This window comes from Trachemys scripta, chromosome 2 (assembly GCF_013100865.1).
Source record: "Trachemys scripta elegans isolate TJP31775 chromosome 2, CAS_Tse_1.0, whole genome shotgun sequence".
In the NCBI taxonomy this organism is placed as follows: domain Eukaryota; kingdom Metazoa; phylum Chordata; order Testudines; family Emydidae; genus Trachemys; species Trachemys scripta.
Genome location: NC_048299.1, coordinates 202,241,655 through 202,259,928, shown reverse-complemented (window position 1 = coordinate 202,259,928; position 18,274 = coordinate 202,241,655). Strand labels below are relative to the sequence as shown.

At 43.7% G+C, this 18,274-nt stretch overlaps 1 protein-coding gene across 1 annotated transcript in view; it reads right to left on the bottom strand.

Annotated features, from left to right (window-relative positions):
- The window catches only part of COLEC12 (collectin subfamily member 12), a 140,919-nt gene that overhangs the window by 10,789 nt on the left and 111,856 nt on the right, over nt 1–18,274 (bottom strand). Inside the window, exons 4-5 of the mRNA XM_034762735.1 lie at nt 6,704–6,802; nt 2,072–3,118 (exon numbers count right to left, since the gene is read on the bottom strand). Coding sequence (XP_034618626.1) covers nt 2,072–3,118; nt 6,704–6,802 — 1,146 coding nt within the window. The remainder of the gene's footprint in view (nt 1–2,071; nt 3,119–6,703; nt 6,803–18,274) is intronic.

Genomic DNA, 18,274 nt, shown 5'->3' with positions numbered 1-18,274 from the left:
GGGCGCTTCCCCTCCCGGGCTCCAGCTGTGCTGGGGAAGCGCCGGCGGGGGGCACAGGGTCTGGGGGCTGCCCGGCAAACCGTGAAGCCGGTAGCGCTCAGGCAGCCCTTTCCGCATGGCTGGGAGTGGGAGGGAGGAGGGGGCGGAGTTAGGGCGGGGAAGGGGCGGCATTGGGGTGGGGCTGGGGGTAGGGAAATGGGCGGGGCCAGGGCCCGTGGAGGGTCCCAGGGCCCGTGGAGGGTCCTCTTTTTTTATTTAATAGATATGGTAACCCTAGTAGTGAGAAATAAGCCAACTGGAGGGTTAATGGAAAGACTACAGAATGATATCTATCTATTGGATATTCATAGAAGGACAGCGCACCAGTCATAGCAGGAGAGGTCTTCCATATTTGATCATTAAAGCAGGTTTGGATTCTGTTCATGGATAAGCACATCTCAGTAAATTTTAAATTCTTTTTTTTTCAAAATCTATCCCATTTAATCTCCTTCAAGGATAAGCTCCTAACATGTCTCTGAAAATGGAGGCAACTACTTCTGTGTGAAATGAGACCAGGTAAGAAAGGTGCTCTGGACTCACATGCATCATGGACTGTGCTTGTATCTATTCTGAGGGAAGGTTTTATTTCTGTGACCAGTAGAGTTGCCAATTTTGGTTGGACGTATTCCTGGAGGTTTCATCACATAAAGATTAATATTTAATTCCTGGAAACTCCAGGACAATCCTGAAGGGTTGGCAGCCCTAGTGATCAGGGTTCAAGACCTGGCTCAAATCAGGTCAGCAATACGGAGTATTTACTTCATTTAGAAGAATACTTGGCTTGGAAGACAAAAAAAAGAAGAAGAAAAAAGAAAAGTCAAATGTCAACAACTTTGCGTGTAACTTCTGAAGAAAATAAAGTATCCTTTGATGAAAAGAAACCGGAGGTTTCCCAGCCTGCTCCCAGCTGGCTTAAAACAAAATAGTTTTACTTTTTCACTAAGGGCAACCTCTCTGGGAATGATCCAGTTTTGTATTGTTCAGCTATTTCCTTCTTAGCAGGGATTGGTTTCTTGAGGTTTCCACCCACTCCACAACTATTATGGCTTACTTTAGACCAGTGTTTCTCAACCCATGTCCCAATCTGCACACAGCTGCAGCCCATGTGACATCCTCAGGACCATACAGGTAGTATATATATTGTGTCAATGTGGCTCATATAACACAGAGAGAGCTGTATATGTGGCCCACAATGGTAAAGAGGTTGAGAACCACTGCTTTAGACGATAGTTCAAAAGCAGACCCAACAGTCAGACTAAAATTTAACCAACCTAGAACTTTCTTTCACAACGTTCCAATTTCAGGCCGGTAAAGGAGGGAAGGGAATATTGGGTGGAAAAATTTAAACCAAACTTACATCTCCCAGGTTTAGGATTAGATAATGGAAAAGATAAGGTCTCTGTCCCGGCATAAATTGGAAAAATGGACTTTCATAAAATGAAAGACTAATTTTTTTTTTATTAAAGGTTAAACTAAGGATCCCTTTCTCTGGCAACGATGCAGGGAGAAGCCAAAGTCCCGGACAGCACATTCCAAAGAGAGTAGGTGATAACACCTGTGTTCTCCTGGTCAATGTTTCCTTTCTTAGGGCTAGATTTTACCAGAGGTGCTGTCAAGCACATTAGAGGGGTTATGCAGCAGCCAAAGCCCTGGTCACAGGGCCGACAGGAAAGGCTGGGCAGGCCAGGCCAGGCCTGGTGTGGTGTGTGGGAAGTGCAGGACTGGAAGAGTTGCATTGTGCAAATCCTCTGGACCTTCACCTTGCAACAGGAGCTCTGAGAACTACCACAATCTTATAGCAGTCACACAGTTGCTTTGCTGCTGCTCCTTGAACAACATGGGGAGTGTTCTTTCTCCCCATTCCCTCACAAACTACGTCTCTGCCAAGCTCAGCTATTCAGGCTTTGTTCAGGAGGAGATCATTTAACCCATAATAAAAAAAAGTTGAAGTATTTTGTTTTTATTTAAAGCAAGTAAAACCCATATGTTGCTATGAGGTACAACTTGAGGTATAGACTGAAATTCATCTTACCTTGCAGTATTGTGAAGTTCTTGATGAGCTGACCATGTTTGGAATCTACCAGCTTCATTTCTTCCATAATTAGTGATAAATTTGCAACTTCAATATCTAATCTTGATCTCATCACATCCTGTTGCATCCTGAGAGATGTAGAATCTAAACGAATATTGGCTAGCGTGTTGTTCATAAAAGTCAGGTCATCTGTGTGTCTACTTAAGGTGTCTGTACAAGTTGTCCTGACCTCATTGAGATTGCTAGTCAGTGTCCGCAGATGATGCGCAGTATAGCTGATGTTGCTAATGATATTGACTATATCTGTCTCAAAGAGCTGAAAGCGCTCTTCTAGCTGGTTAAACTTGGCAGAAGTTCTGTTCTCATAATCTTTATGATGCTCCTGCAGATCCTTAAGATTTTGTTCATTGGCTTGTGCAACTGTGGTGATGTTCTCCATTTGCCCACTGAATGAGCTAAGTTGACTGTTCATGTCTTCAAGTGTATCATTATTAGCTTTGGCCAATGCTGAGTTGTTGACTGCTAACATCTGTAAATTTTGCACTTTCTCCTTAAGCCAATCAGTGTCCTTTCGTGCTTGAAGGACAACCTGTTGCAGATTTTGAAAGTCATTCTTGATTCTTTGGATAGCCTGACTTGTATCATCCACAGACCTCTGCAAAACACTGATAAGATTTCTTTGCTGAACTTGTGTCAGATTTAAGTTGTTTAGATTCATGATGACCACATTATGAGAATGCATTTGGCTTTGCAAATTTGTTTGGATATTACTTGTGTCTTGTTGGAGATTGTTGATATAGCCAGTGTATGCTTGGAGAGTTTTATTGACGCTGATGATCATGAAAGAGTTGCTATCCAAGACACCTTTCATTTGGCTCTGCCTGTCATCTAATACATTTCCAGAATCTTGTAGCTTCTCCAGTGTATCCTTGTTTTTGGTGGTTTTCTCTGCAATCTCCTGAAGCTGCTGGCGAAGAGCCAGAATGTCAGATCTGAAGCTAGAAAGTTCTTTGTTAGTGTTCATATCTTTTTGTCCAGTTTGGTCATCTATTAAAGAGGGAAATTTTTAAAAGCATTAGCTTTGTTTGGTTTATTTTAAGCACAATATAAAAAGACTCTTTCCTGCACTGTAAATGCTGTATCTAAGAGTGATCAGGCAAGTAAAGCATTCACTTGGTGAAACAGTCTATTGTCACTTTTCTAAAAACAGATGCTGTAGGATCTAATTCTGCCCCCAGACACGTGAACTTAACTGCTGTTGAAGCCAATGGAATGTGACCCTTTGTCTTGCCCAGTGGAATAGAATGATGGTTCTATTGTCACTACTGTTTATATATCTTCATTTAAACATGATTGTTTTACTTTATTTTAAAAATTAACTTTTAGAGAGAGTGGTGAATAGGTGTAGTCTAGTACTGCTACGGTACTGAAGAAAAAACTGGATGATTAAGTAGAGTTCAATAAGTTGAAGGGGTACAAATAAGTAAGTAGCTGATGGTCCTTTCTGGAGTAAGGCAGAGCAGGCTCAATCCCAGGCCTGCAGAGCGGCCAGGTAGTGGGCACCACCCTGTTGCTACCTAGCAGCAGCTATAACTAGCTTATGCTCCACCACCCATGACCTGCTGTGGATACAGGCCAAGGATCCTGGATCCTTCCAGCTCAAGTGCCACTTCTTGCTTGTCAGGCATATCCCAAATTCCTCACAGTGCTGCTCACCATCCATGCCTGCCTCCAGCTATGCCCTAGAGTTATCACCTTTGAAATGCAGCCCCCCCTCAAACCCCCCCCCCAGCAATCCACCCCCCAACAAGGCAAGCCTTGCCCAACTGCAAGCCCCAACCACAAGGAAACTCCTCAACCCCTTTTCCTTCTCCCCCCCAACAACCTCTTATAGTATCTAGAGAGATAACACATAGATAAGATTGACTACAGACTTTGGCAAGAGCCTGGAAAGCGTGAAATGGCAACAGGGAGCCCAGGAAGCTCCAATGGTTACCCAGAGAGGGGCAAAGCTAGAGAAGAAAGGTAGGAAGGAGCCCAGGCAAACAGTAACAGGGTCAGGGATGGCTTAGGCTGTGGTTTCTAGACATACAGTTCTTGGGCTGGAATCTGGAATAGAGGGTTGGCCTGGGTTCCCCTACCAGCCACTGGGAAAGAGGGAGCAATTGAGTCTAGCAGGAGAGAGACTGGATGAGCAACAAAATAAGTCGGGTTGAGAGCTAATCCCCAGCTGTAGCAACGAGGAGGTGCCAGAGTGGTGAGTAGTAAACCATCTGACCCTCACATTTTCCCCGTGCCAACCCCACCATGACCCTGCTCCCAGCAACTCCCCTCCTAGAACCCCCTTGCTAATATGCCCCACAGATATTGCCCCCAGGTTTTTTTTAATGTTTAAACTTTTAAAACTTTTTAAATGGGAGTTGACTTAAATAGGAATTGATAGGGCTAATCACCCCTTATATCTGGCCCATATAATACATACTACAGAGTACAAACAATGCTTAGAAATGAATTTGATCACAACAGTTCCAGACTACGATTAACTTAAATCACAGAATAACAGAAGGATGTATGTGCTTTTAGCAGTAACATTCCCTTCCTATGAACTCACCACTGCAAACACAGGACTTTGAATGACTTCATTAACATACTGTTTATGGACATCTTTTATTGAGAAGCCATTAGAGTTTTTTTATGACTGAACTGCAAACTAAAGAGCTTTCCTAGCAGCAAGGACCTCACTTAATATTCTGTAAATATCTATAAAACCTTTCCAGATCCATGGGTCCTACACATGCCTATGGCAATGTGTGGTGTACCTCATCCAGTGCACTAAATGCTCCAATACTATGTAGGTGAAACCAGACAATCACTACACTCTCAAATGAACTCACAAAGGACAATGATAAAAGAAAAAAACACCACATCAACTGTGGATGAACACTTTTCACAAAACAATTACTCTATATCGGACCTCAGTCCTCATCCTCAGAGGAAACCTGCCCAACACTTTCAAAAGATGAGCCTGGGAGCTTAAATTCATAACTTTGCTAGACACTAAAAATCATGGTTTTAATAAAGAGACAGGATTTCTATCTTATTACAACAATCTGTAACCCACTAATCTCCCATTTTTGTCCTATGATTATAGGGCTGCGTCACTTTGAATGGTCCCTTAGTTTAGCATAAATAGACATATTCTATCCGTTCAACCTTGTATTTAGCTGTGCAATCTGAGTACCTTTCCCAGACGTGAAGAGCTCTGTGTTGCTCAAAAGCTTCTCTCTCTCACCAAGAGAAGTTAGTCCATTAAAAGATATTACCTCACCCACCTTGTCTCCCTATAAAACTAACAACCTATTTCAAGCAGTAAATGTATATCATCTTTTTAATGAATATCTGGAGCTTCCTTTTCAGTGGTGCAGAGGAGGAAGGCTAGAAATGTATAGTGAAGAAAATATTTTCTACACCACTTATCTCTTCTTTTCTTCAAAGTTGGGAGCGTGATATCATGTGGGAGATCTACATTCATAACTGCATGACTTGCACTTCCCATGATGACTGACAGTGCTCAGAGTGGTTTGAAAAAAGTGTGTATGGGGTCTCATCACCCCCCCACCCCATCTGCCTGTCCCCCTGCTCAGCAACTAACTCTGCCCCCTCGGCCTCAAATCGATCCTGTCTCTGTGGTCCCCACATCAGCTCTGCCCCACTACGGCTCTCCCCTCGTCCCCCATCAGTTCTGTATCCCCTGTAGTTCCTGGGGTTCTTCACCCCCACTTCCAGGCCTGAAGGGGGCTGCAGTAGAGTCCCCTCTCTCACTATTCCCAGGCTGGGTGTTGCAGGGAGAAAAGTAGAGGAGCCATCCTGTTGCTCATAGAAGGGGAAGGGGGAAGAGGAAACACAGCTACTCTGAGCTGCTTGACTCTTTCTGCTCTTCCCACTCCTCCTGGGAGAATGATGTTGGATTGCTAAGGGAGTTGGGAAGAGCTCTCCCTGCTTCCAGCAGCCAATCAGGGGTCTGTCTCCCTGTCTCTTCCCCTCCCCACCCCCAGGCAGTATTAAAACTGTGCCCTTCAGCAACCTGGCTTGCTTTTTAGAAGTCTTATTTCCTGGGTCTGTGACCTTTTTCCACCCAGCACACTTCAAGCACTAATAACTGATGAAGTTCATCTCCTACAAGTTATATTTTTGCCTCTGAGGTGAGGGTTAAATATATGTTATTGTTTGAACATCTCTCGGGATGGACTCCAAATTTGGAACTTATCTGCTAAACAACATCAGCTCAAAGATTACTGGGGTGGGTGAAGACTTTCATTCAAGAGTCTTTTCTTTTGTCCATCAATGTTTGCATCACTTTACAGCTCTGATTCAGAAAATCATTCCTATTCAGGACAGCTTGTAAGCACATCCTGAAGTCCCTTTGATTTCCACGTGGTTTCAGTGGGAATTCAGGATGTGATTAAGAGCTGTCCTGAATCTGGAACTAAAACTTAAGATGGAATGGATATGCAGGTACCTTGGCCACCTGTTCAGACAGACCTGTGGAGATCAGATCAACTCCCACAATAATACCACACAAGGACATGCAGATAGGATGCCTTATCTGGCTTTTAGCTATGTGGAGATTACCTAATTTCTTCAGACCACTCTCCACTTCTGTGAGTTTCTCAGTGTATCTTCTGTGGGATGTCTCCATGCCACCTGTAACGTTGTCCATTTTTTCTACAACTGGAAAATTGAGAACAGTGTTAACAGGCATTTACATGTGTAATTTTTGTAGGTATCATGAGAAGTTCCAACTATGAGATATGGTGTAAGTAATGACGTTTTTATAGCAAGTTATATAGAAGAACAGTAAACAAGAGTATAGTAAATAATGAAAAATACAAAGTATTTGGGGTCAAGCATAGAAAATACTTAAAAACAAACAAACAATTACCTTGCTTTCCACTTAACTCCAGAGTTAAAGTACTCTGCATAATGTCAGAACGGTGTGTTCTCTTCTGCTCATATGACTGTGTACTCTGCTAAGAAGTTAACCACTATGCTTCAACCAAATATTTATTTTGATAATAAACAAATTCATCTCATGAAGATTCTTCTGAGTCTTCCTCTTCAATCAATCAATTATTTATAATATTTAATACTAAAGGTGCCTCATTGTCTAATGAAGGTATACTGTATGCTTGAGGCTTGTTACCTCGCTAGCAGCAGACTCCCTCTCACTCTCCTGTGGCCACTTCCATTTAGATGGACCAAGTAATTTTCTGATCCTTTTAATCATTATGAACTGCATCCTAACTATTAAGTGTGGAGGCTATAGAATCTATATAAAGTGCTGTTTCTTAAATAATGTCTTCTGAAAAGTGACAGAGCTTTGAAACCTCTTGCTAACAACATAAGGACATTTAATTAAACAACGCTTTTTAAATAATTCTGATTTGCAAGGGTTTAAACTATGGTCATTCAGCCCAGCCTGGACTTATGGCTGTTCCTGATTTGCTCTTGGCTTGGGGAGGTTTGAGTTGTTTTCCTGGCAGTTACACATTCTGTTGCTTTTCATGGCAACAGTATGGGTACGGAAGAAGGAGAGAGCCAGAAATGAAGTGTTCCAGAAGGCTAAGTGCTAAATATGTATTTATAAATTGTTACAAGCAAAGGAGGAAATTGAATGCTTCAGATGCTAGATTCTGCCTTGATAGGGCTGCCAACTTTCTAACTACACAAAACTGAACACCCATGCACTGCCCCTGCCCCGAGGCCCCACCCCTTCTCCAAGGCCCTGCCCCCACTCACTCCATTCCCCCACTCTCACTCACTTTCACTGGGCTGGGGCAGGGGATTGGGGTGCAGGAGGGGGTGAGGGCTCTGGATAGGGGTGCTGGCTCCAGGGTGGGGCCAGAAATGAGGGGTTCAGGGTGTGGGAGGCGGCTCTGGGCTGGGGCAGGGGGTTAGGGTGTGGGAGGGTGTGAGGGCTCAGGCTGAGAATGCGGGCTCCGGGGTGGGGCCAGGGATGAGGGGTTTAGGGTGCAGGAGGGAGCTATGGGCTTGGGCAGGAGTTGGGGTTCAGGAGGGAGTGTGGGGTGCAGGGTCCAGGAGGGCTTTTGTGTGCAAGAGGGGGCTCAGGGCTGGGGTAGGGGGGTTGGGCTGTGGAGGGATGGGCTCTGGGAGGGAGTTAGGATGCAGGAGGGGGTTCTCACCTAGGGCAGTAGGTTGGGGTGTGGGAGGGGGATTTGGGGTTTGGCTCTGGCTGGGCAGCGCTTACCTCAGGGGGCTCCTGGAAGCGGACGGCATGTCCGGCTCCTATGCAGAGAGGTCAGGGGGCTCTGCACACTGCCTATGTCCACAGACACCATCCCTGCAGCTCCCATTGGCCACAGTTCCTGGCCAATGGGAGCTGCGGACCTGGCGCTCAGAGCGGGGGCACTGCATGGAGCCCCCTGTTGCTACTCCTGTGCCTAGGATCCGGACATGCTGGCCACTTCCAGGAGCTGCGCAGAGCCAGGACAGGCAGGGAGACTGACTTAGCTCTACTGCGCCGCTGACCGGACTTTAGGCGGCTCAGTCAGCGGTGCTGACCGGAGCTGCCAGGGTCCTTTTCAACCGGGCATTCCAGTTGAAAACCGGATGCCTGGCAACCCTATGGCTTGACCTTCAAGTCCATGTCCATTTTCAGTTTGGTGTCTGTGTCTTCAAATCACAGCTAAGACCAGAAGGTTCTGTCCTATACCCAGATTATTTAGCCTCTGGGCAGAGAGGATCTGCACCACTCCACGAGGGGTTCCAGAAGACATTGTGCTGCATTGTGTCACTCCTCCAGCCCCTTCGCATGCAGAAGAAGAGTGCTGCACCACGCCTTTGGATGAGCCAGTGTGGAGGTAGAGGACAAAGCCATACCCCTGCTTCCTCCCTATGCCTTCCCACTCTCTTTGGGGTGATTTGTAGCCTGGCAGGAACTACAGAAGAGCAGTCCGTGTTCCCCCAAGCACAAGTGGGGGGGACCCTTGTACTGGGAGTGTAACTTCATGAGCCCTCCTCCTACTCTTTGCACTCATGCAAAGGTCATACACAACCTGGCACTTTAATTTGTGGCAGCCAAGGGGTCCTTGTCCCTTTATTAATCTTCCATCTTAGTTTTTTGAAGATACATACATATATATAGCAGGATTTTCATGGGTCCATGCTGCTTCAAAAACATAAACCGAACAGACAGCTAGGGCTACATTCATCCCTGGGCTAACTACACTGAAGTCAGGGATTACTTTGGCCCTGTCACAGAGTGATAGCAATCAGCGCCTGAACCAGCACTCTGATCACTATTTAACCAGTTAGGGTCCGGGGGAGGGCCTCATTACAGAGAGGAATTCCTGATTACCAGATCGGGTTGGGGCTGGGTAGCTAATTTACAAGGAACCAGGATAAAAGAGCACAGGAAATGAATGGGGAGGAGAAGTAGAAGAGAGGGAGACTAGTAGAGCCCGACAAAAGGGAGTTTTCTGGAATTTATAGGAGAGCAAGCCCAGGTGCAGGAACAACTACTACAAAGTGTGGTGAGTCCTGCGGTGGGGACTGGCAGTCAGGTGCAGGGAGTAGGCCTCTGCAAGATGGGCCCTACAGATGACCCTGACTTGGTTTTGGTTATGTCTGAGAGAGCGACTATGGGGGCAGGATGGGATAAGAAAATCTGGGCCCTACGGCCAGCCCCCTATTTAACGGGGTCAGGCAACCTACATAGCTTTTGTGATGAGCAGACAAGGAACTACAAACTGGTAAAAGCGACTAGCCTGGACTGGGTGGCGTTTAGACTGAAAGGTACCGGCAAAAATTTCAAGTTGCAAGATGGACTGGGGGATTACAGACCCAGGCATTTGCCCACAAACTGACAGTGGGCCACTCATTAGCAGAGGCTGGACATCCAAAATGTGACAGATATTACGGATGCTGTCGTTCTTGAGTCTCCTGGAGAATACCCAGAGATGGATCAGGCAGCATCAACTTGTCACCCAAGATGCAGCAGTTAAACTTGTAGAGGAGGACATTCCCTTAGGGGGTTGGCAGTTTAAGGGTCTGAATACAGGGGAGGAAGGCCAGAGAATCTACATCCAGAGAGGGCACCAAAAAGGAGATGAAAGAGCCCAAGAAAACATAGACAGGGTCTCGAGCAATTGTGTGGGTGGAACGGACATATGAAAAGAGACTGCCCATATATGGATTGTAGGTTTACAGAATTCTGTGTTTGGACTGGGCCTCTCAGGGAGGGATTAAAAAGGAAGTTAATGACCACTTCTGTAATGAGGGGTGTGGTAGACACTGCCTCAGCCTGTTTGCTAATCAGACATAAGTTGGTGAAACCCCACCAGATACTTCCTAGAGCAAGAGTGAGGCTTGAATGTATACATGGGGATAAGAAATTCTGCCCTATGGCACAAGGGCCTCTGGAAGTTCAGGTGAAGTTTAAATGGAAGCGGGCTGGGGCAGTGGATTGGTTGCCACACCCCTTCATGTTAGGCACGGACTGGAACCCCTTCCCATTAGAAAAGCAGAGGGGTATTTGGAAACCCCAGAGGGATGGAATTTAACCCATGGGGAAGGGAAAAGAGCCATTAAACGTTGAAGGGTTGGAAAATACTAGACAGGAGAACACAAGCCAGAGAGAAAGTAAAGAAAGGAGAATACCCAGTGAGATGAAGTGGGAGGGAAAAAAATAAGGAAATAGTCTCAGGAGACAAAGATAACCTGAGCTCATTAACAACGGTCAAGTGGTTATTGGAACAGAGCAGTTCCAAGGGTTGAGCAGTTCCAAGCAACCCTGGGAAGAGGAGGAAGGGGGACACACCAGTAGACCCCTCCACAAAACAAAGGGTGAGAACAAGGAGAGTGACCCCTCATGTGAGGACCTGTGGGCTAAAGTGGAATTATGGGGGGACAACTTCTACCCATCACTGCCCCATCACAGGCCCCAAGGTTTTATGAGGAACTTGAACGTTCTTGGGTGGAAAGCTGCCTTGTTTCTCCTTTCCATAATGCTAATGAGCCAGGTATACACACTCAAGTGTGTGTGTGTGTGTGTGTGTGTGCGCGCATATAAAAAACAAACCCAACAAAAAAACGAGCCAGAGTGCAGAGTTCTGCATTTCAGGACTGAGATGATAGTAGCTGGCCTTCTGAATACAAGATCCAGGCTGACAGGGATCCAGAACTAACACTCACTGTAACAGAAGACAGCTGTTTTTTCTGTCCTTATTCCTAATTTATGTCACTCAGAATTTCTCAGGAACCCAGAAGAGAAATCAGCTATTTCACTGCATGTTTCCTGGCCTAGAATGCTAGGATCTCCTAGTCCCCTTCACGATTGTAGCCTCAATACACCAAAGCCTTCAAGCAGGTTCATAAGTCTACTGATTTCAATGGAACTTAAGATGTGCTTAAATGCTTTGCTGAATCAAGGCCTTAATGGGCATTATCACATCAGTTACGGTTCTTGTTAATCCCTGATGAAAGCAATAACTTATTTTTTCTATATGCCAGTGGTTCTCAAACTTTAGTAACCCAAGAACCCCCATTTTGAGTTAAAATTTTGCCACGGACTCCTAAGTCCCCTGCTCAACCCCAGGCACCGCCCCAACTCAACCCCTTCCTCCAAGGTCCCACTGCCACCCCACCTCTTCCTGCTTCTGCTCCACCACGCCCCTCTTCTTCCCCAACTCTTTCCGCCCCCTCCTGCAAGTGAGCACGTTCCCACTCCTACTCCTTCCTCCCAGCGCCTCCTGCACTCCAGGAAACAGCTATTCCCAGCGTGCAGGAGGCACTGGGAGGGAGGGAGAGGAGTTGAGGGAGAGGGACGAGTTGATCAGCGGAGCCCGCAGACCCCCTGGAGTACCCTCGCAGCCCCCCAGGGGTCCACAGACCCCAGTTTGAGAAACGCTGTGTTATACAATACCGATGTATTTGGGGAATGAACATATATTAGTGTTAATGTAAGTACTTTATTTTATTTTTAGGGATCCCATCAAGTCAATGTAGACTTCAAAAAAACAATAAAAATGTTTCCATGATTCTTAAAAAAAAATTCTAAACGTTATTTATGTGGATTATTGCATTCTCCTGAAGTGTTTTAATAGAAAGGCTACCACATTGGTGTACATATGAGCTGGGAAGTGACACTAGCAAGAAAGAACTGTCAACTCTATTTTCATTATCTAAACTCAATAAAACACAGAAAGAAAAAGCACTGTTTTTAATAAGTGTTCTATATGTGGAACTCCCACTAAAATCTGTGGAAGATCTATGTCTGGAACATTTACAGGTTTAGGCCCCAAGAGCATAAATGGTGAAAAATAAATGATTTTTAACATTCTTTCAGCTACAATAATATATATTGTTATTAATAACCCCGGGTGAGGGATTTCAATTGAGTTAAACAGATGTAAAACAGATGTAATGCAGTAGTGAATTAGGCCCTTGATATGTAAAGACAGTGGGTGAAATTCTTACCTTCTCTCTAGCCTGTTTGCACCAGGTAAAATGGTAGAAGCAGTGTAAAAGAGCTCTAAGAGTCTCCATTCTGGCTGGAGAAGAATTCCCCTGGTGCAAACACTGTGGGGAAGACAGCTGCAAGGCTGTCTTTCTAAGCCCCCCTTGTAAGCCCTGCCATCCAAGGCATACCAGTACCTAGACAGGGTGCAGGAAGGACATGTAGTGCTGTGGAGACATTGGCCAGCATTGAGGCCTGGAGGCCAACCCTCAGGGCTATCTAAATTACCCAGGAGCAGGATGAAGAGGTAGTTTAAAGCCACTGATGCTAACAGACCAGGTGATAGCTCATGCTAAGTCCCCCTAGGCCACACCGAACACTGACAAGTGCATAGCTGGAAACCAGGCTGGCTCACCTGTGTTAGCATTGTTAAAATAGATCTTATGTTTATAAGAATATGTTTTAGTGTTTGGATTTTATGAAATGCTTATGAGTTGCTGCATGCATTAATCTCACTTATAATGTCTATATCCCATGTTATAAGGTAATATTTAAGTGTTTGCTATGAAACTGGAAGCTCCCACAGTCAGGAGAGAAGCATGAACAAGTGTGAAATACTAGTTTACCACAAGAGGTGTCATCTCCTGCCCAACAATAGAAGATCCATAGACATCAGATGAACCATTTGGAACATCAGTGGACAAAAGACTTTGTTGATTGCTCCCCTCACACGCATGAAGAGGGGACAGGCACAAACACTGTCCCATCACAGTTTGAACTCTGGGGAAGGGAATAAAAATCCTTGACCAGAAGGGACTATATCACTACGCTGCCTGGAATTTGGAGAGGCAATATTTCCAAGTGTAAGCAAGGGATCCCCAAGCTGCTTAGCTAGGTTTAGCCCTAAAGGACACACAGAGCTTGCACATTACAGCAGCTTCTTTTCCTTTTTGAAACCCAGGACTGTAACTCATTTGTTTATATGTTTACCTGCTTTAACTTTGTAAATAACCGATTTCTTTTTCCTAGTTAATAAATCTTTAGTTAGTAATCACAGGATTGGCTACAAGCACTGCCTTTGACAGATCTAAGATATGATTGAGTTGGGGTAAGTGACTGGTCCCTTGGGACTGGAAGTAACCTGAATATTACGATGATTTTTGGTGAAACGGGCCATCTATCACAAAGGCAGGCTTGCCTGAGTTGCAAGATAGACCTGAGTTCCCAAAGGGACTATATGTGCCTCCATGTCAAGGCTGTTATAGTGCTTGAGGAGTTCACACTTGATACTTGGTTGGTGAAATCTAATTGTAGGACACTGCCAATCCAGGGTTTGTGCCCTGGTTTGTAACAGTCTGCTCTGAGGCTGGCAACCACATTCATGACCGCCACCATAGCCCCCTGCCCCTTCTTAGAGGCACAGGCACAGAATTTCACCCAGGGTATATTTAATATTGTTGCTGAAAAATACTGAAGCATATTTGGGATGTTGAAGTAGTTTAGGTTCAAACTTTGGTACGTGTTATAATCCACTGTGGCCTCAAGGAATTGGTGGAAGTCAAATCTGCAGAGACCTTTAAAACTAGCCTAGGTGCAGCAGAGTGGGGAGGCTGCAGGGCAGCTGGTTACAGCTCCAGCAGGCAGATTCTAGGTCTGGTTTTTACGCCCGCCTGGAGTACAATAGAGAGACTTGGAATCTGCTTTAATCTTTGCAGACTGACTGGCCCCTTGAGGTGCTATCGGCCAACCAGGGAATGGCCAAGTGCAGAATGCTCCAGCCATGCCCCTTCCTTACCCTGATATGATCCTTACACTGGTGGCAGTAGGGTATGACATGAGCTAAATCATGCTGGTTATATACTTGCCAGGAACATGTTGCTTTTTGGCCCACTCATGCCACTTGGGCAGCATAATGGGGCCAGAGCATAGCAGGAAAATCAGCTAGTTTTGGAGAAGCTAAAGTTTTTTGGATTTGTAATTTTCATCAGAAAACAGTTATCAACCTTTGAGAAATTTGACTGGCTAGCACATTAGGTGTAAATTTAAAAAATGATTCTAATAACCTCATGACGAACAAACTGGAGCCCTGCCCATAATTTATATATTTTTTGCCAAAATAAATAATTTCCTGAAGGAGTATAACAAGAGGCCTTATCAAAACTAGATACAACCAGCCAAGATGGCAGTGTCTGAGCTAGGTCCTTAAGCCTTTGAAAGATGTTCATCATCATTAAAGGATCTTTGTATCCTCAGTGGTCCAGTTCCTAAAAAATGCATGAGTCTAAAGCCTGTGTGTGTGTGTAACTGGAAATAAGTTTTAAGTAGTAGCCCTGGATCAGATGGGCTAGATCAGAGAGAGCTCTGGACAAGGAGAGAAATTGTGCTGTACACTGCAGCATGATGCTCAGAGGACCACCAAAGAGGGCACTAAGCGGTTAGCTATTTACTTCATTAACTGAGACTACTTCATCTAGTTTAGCTGATGAAAAGTGCAAACCCAGCTATGTTATACAAACCACTTCTTTTGTTTTAATTCCATTTTCTCTGTCTTTAATAAACTTTGTTTTTGTTAAGATCACTGCTGTATGGGCAATTTTGCACAGACATCCCTTAAGAGATGCAAACCTTGCAACCAATTGCTGAAGGGTAGAGAGCGTCTGGATCCTAGTCCCTGCTCTCAGTCTCAGACAAGAAGCATGGACAAGTGTCCCATCCCAGTGAGTTGGGTTACAGAAGAACTAAGCAATAGATGAGAGTTGTTGTGTGTATTAGTCACAAACCTAAAGATACAAGCTGCAATATAAAGGTCTACTACAAACTGAAAATAACCAGAAATTCAAATTTCAGTCTGATATTCAAAGAATGTTTACTTCCTCCCCCTCCTCTCTTTGCCATGGAGTGAGCAAGAGTATAATCATTAACTTTAAATAGATTAGTTTTACATTGACTGGTGCCAGAGGAATCTTAACTACATACTTTTGCATTTAATTTCCTTAAGAAAACATCTGGAAAACCAAGAACACTATTTTATTAATGTTTTTAACAACAGAAAGAATGTAAGTTTAATTCTGAAGGGAAAGGAATAGTAAACTCATCTTGCAATCCCTTTCAGACCTTGATATTTAATTCATGTTTTGGTTTCAGCTTTCTATGGTTTGTTACAGAGATTTTACAACTAATTTGGAGATTTATTCTGTTTATTTTGTATCCCATAGAGTTATTTTTCTTGCCAACCAAATTTAATCCATTAATTAGTAGTTCTTGTCTTTTTTTTTTTAATAACATAGGATAGCTAAGTACCATGTAGAAAACTAAAAGTTTTAAAAGCAGCTTTGGGCATTATAAATATAAATCATCAGTGTATTGAAAACAATTTTAATGGAACGTAGCTAACAGATTGGAAGAATTCCTGATGCTAGCAAAATTCTATCTTTCATTGTAACATTACCATACAAAGAAGAAGCTGAACTCTGAGGTAGAGGAGACTGTTGTAAAAATGTATTTCACTTTTCTTTTGTGTCCAAGATTTAAGGCCTAACTCCTTAGAAACAAACAAAAGTATCATAACAGTTCATTTGGGGATCAAAAATCATATTTTTTTCTCATAAACTGGTATGTCTTCTGATTCACGGTGATCAGAAAGGTCTACGTAAAAAGCCAGCTGACCAGTGCACAGGATGCAAGTGTGAGGACAAAAGGACAAATTCATCCCCAATGTAAGTCCATTCACTTCAGTGGAATTACTCAAGAGGTAAATTTGACTCAAGAAGTCAGTGTCTTTTGAAATGTAGTGGAACAGACAGAACTGTAAGAAACATGCCCTGATGTTCAACCTTCACAACAAAAATAAATATGGGTGACAGGAGGGATGTGGAGAGTAGAGAAACAGGAAGTTGAGGAGAGTGCTGGGCTGAAAATGGATTCTGAGCCAATGCCATGCTTCCCACCCCGAAATTGGGTTTGGTGGGCCCCCAGGTATGATGACTGAATGAGATGTGTATCTTCACACAACCTCCAGTTTTTTTCCTTGCGGTAATGGGCTAAGGAATTCCTCTCAGTGATGCCAATGAAAAAATCCCAGTGAGTATTACTGAGATGGAAAGAAGACAAAATGGTTGTAGTCATACATGGAAGTGCATAATGGAATTTAGTGAGGAAGTAGAAAGAGAGAGGAAGGCCTTGAGCAGAGTAAGAAAGCCAGAACTGAAGGCATGTGGAGAGAGAAAGTGAAAGTGTAGGGTTAGGAAGAGTGAGAGACATTTAGGTAAGGGTCTCCTTGTTTGCTTATTCCCATTCAGAGGTTTCATGAAGGAACAAAGAAATTGCCATAGCAGGTCAGTTCATATGCCTTATAGTGACAGACACAAGGAGCTCTATCTATTTAGCTTAACAAAGACAAGGCTAAGGGGTGTCTTGATCACAGTTTATAAGTCCCTATGTGAGAAACAAATATTTGATAATGAGCTCTTCAGTCTAGCAGACAAGGTATAACAAGATCTGATGGCTGGAAGTTGAAGCTATACAAATTCAGGCTAGAAATAAGATATATAATATTAAACTGTGATGGCAATGAACTTCCCAAGTGGTGGATTGGATGTTTTTTAAAAGAGATGCTGTAGTTCAAAAGGAAACATTTTGGGGGAGTTCTATGGCCTGAGCTATACAGGTCAGACTGGATGATCACAATGGTCTCTTCTGGCCTTGGAATCCATGAATTAAAGGTCCAGCTGGTATGCTGTCTCTGACTGTAAACAGCATCAGATTCTTCAAATGAACATGTAAGACCCTGGAAAAGACAGGTATGCAATACCATGCCTAATGTGGAAGCTTTTTCTGAACCCCGGCAGTTAGTGGCTGGCTTAATATGGAGGACTGATATCCCATATAAGAGCCAGATTCTCAGCTGCTGTAAATTGATCTATCCCAACTTAACCTGCTAAGGGTCTAGCTCTGTTTTTATCCAGCTAATGTAACTGGGGATATTCTTATCTCTACAAGTATCTAATTATCATTGAATCCTAGTAAGTTTTTTGTTTCAATATCTTGTGGCAATGAGTTCCATGGGTTAGTTATAAGTTGTGCAAAAAATGTGTTTTGTTGTAAATATATTTAATTTATTAGGTTCCCTCTTGTTATTGTATTATACTAATGGATAAATGGGAACACTCAATTGACTGTTGTTTATATTCATAGTTCTTCTCTTATGAAATCTTCTCTCTAACCAGTCCTGATCATTTTAATTTTTCCCATACAAAAGTCCTTCCAAGCTGCTAAATTGTGCTTGCTGCCTTTCTCTGTCCCTTTCCTATTTCTACTATTTCCTTTTTGAGGTGATGTGAACAAAGCACAGAATCAAAGGGAGGGGGATCCATCAGTGTATACAGTAGTCCCATTGTAATATTTTCAGATTATTTTTCCCCTTTCTTAATACAGACAAGCTTTTAACTGGCTTTTTTCCCTAACCAATACTGCACAGTGAGCAGATGTTTGCATTGATCTGTCAGGAATTATGCCTATATTATTTGGTGGTGATAGCTGAATTGAATAGCAATATGTATGAGAAGATCAAACTGTTCTTTCCAATGTGCATTACTTTGTACTCGTACATAATTTTCTCAGGCAAAACATTGCTTATCATTGTTTGATTCTTTGGAATTTCCTGAGTCTTCAAAATATTTTTAGAGTCGTCTTAAAAACTGATGAATAAGCAATTCATCAGTTTTGGC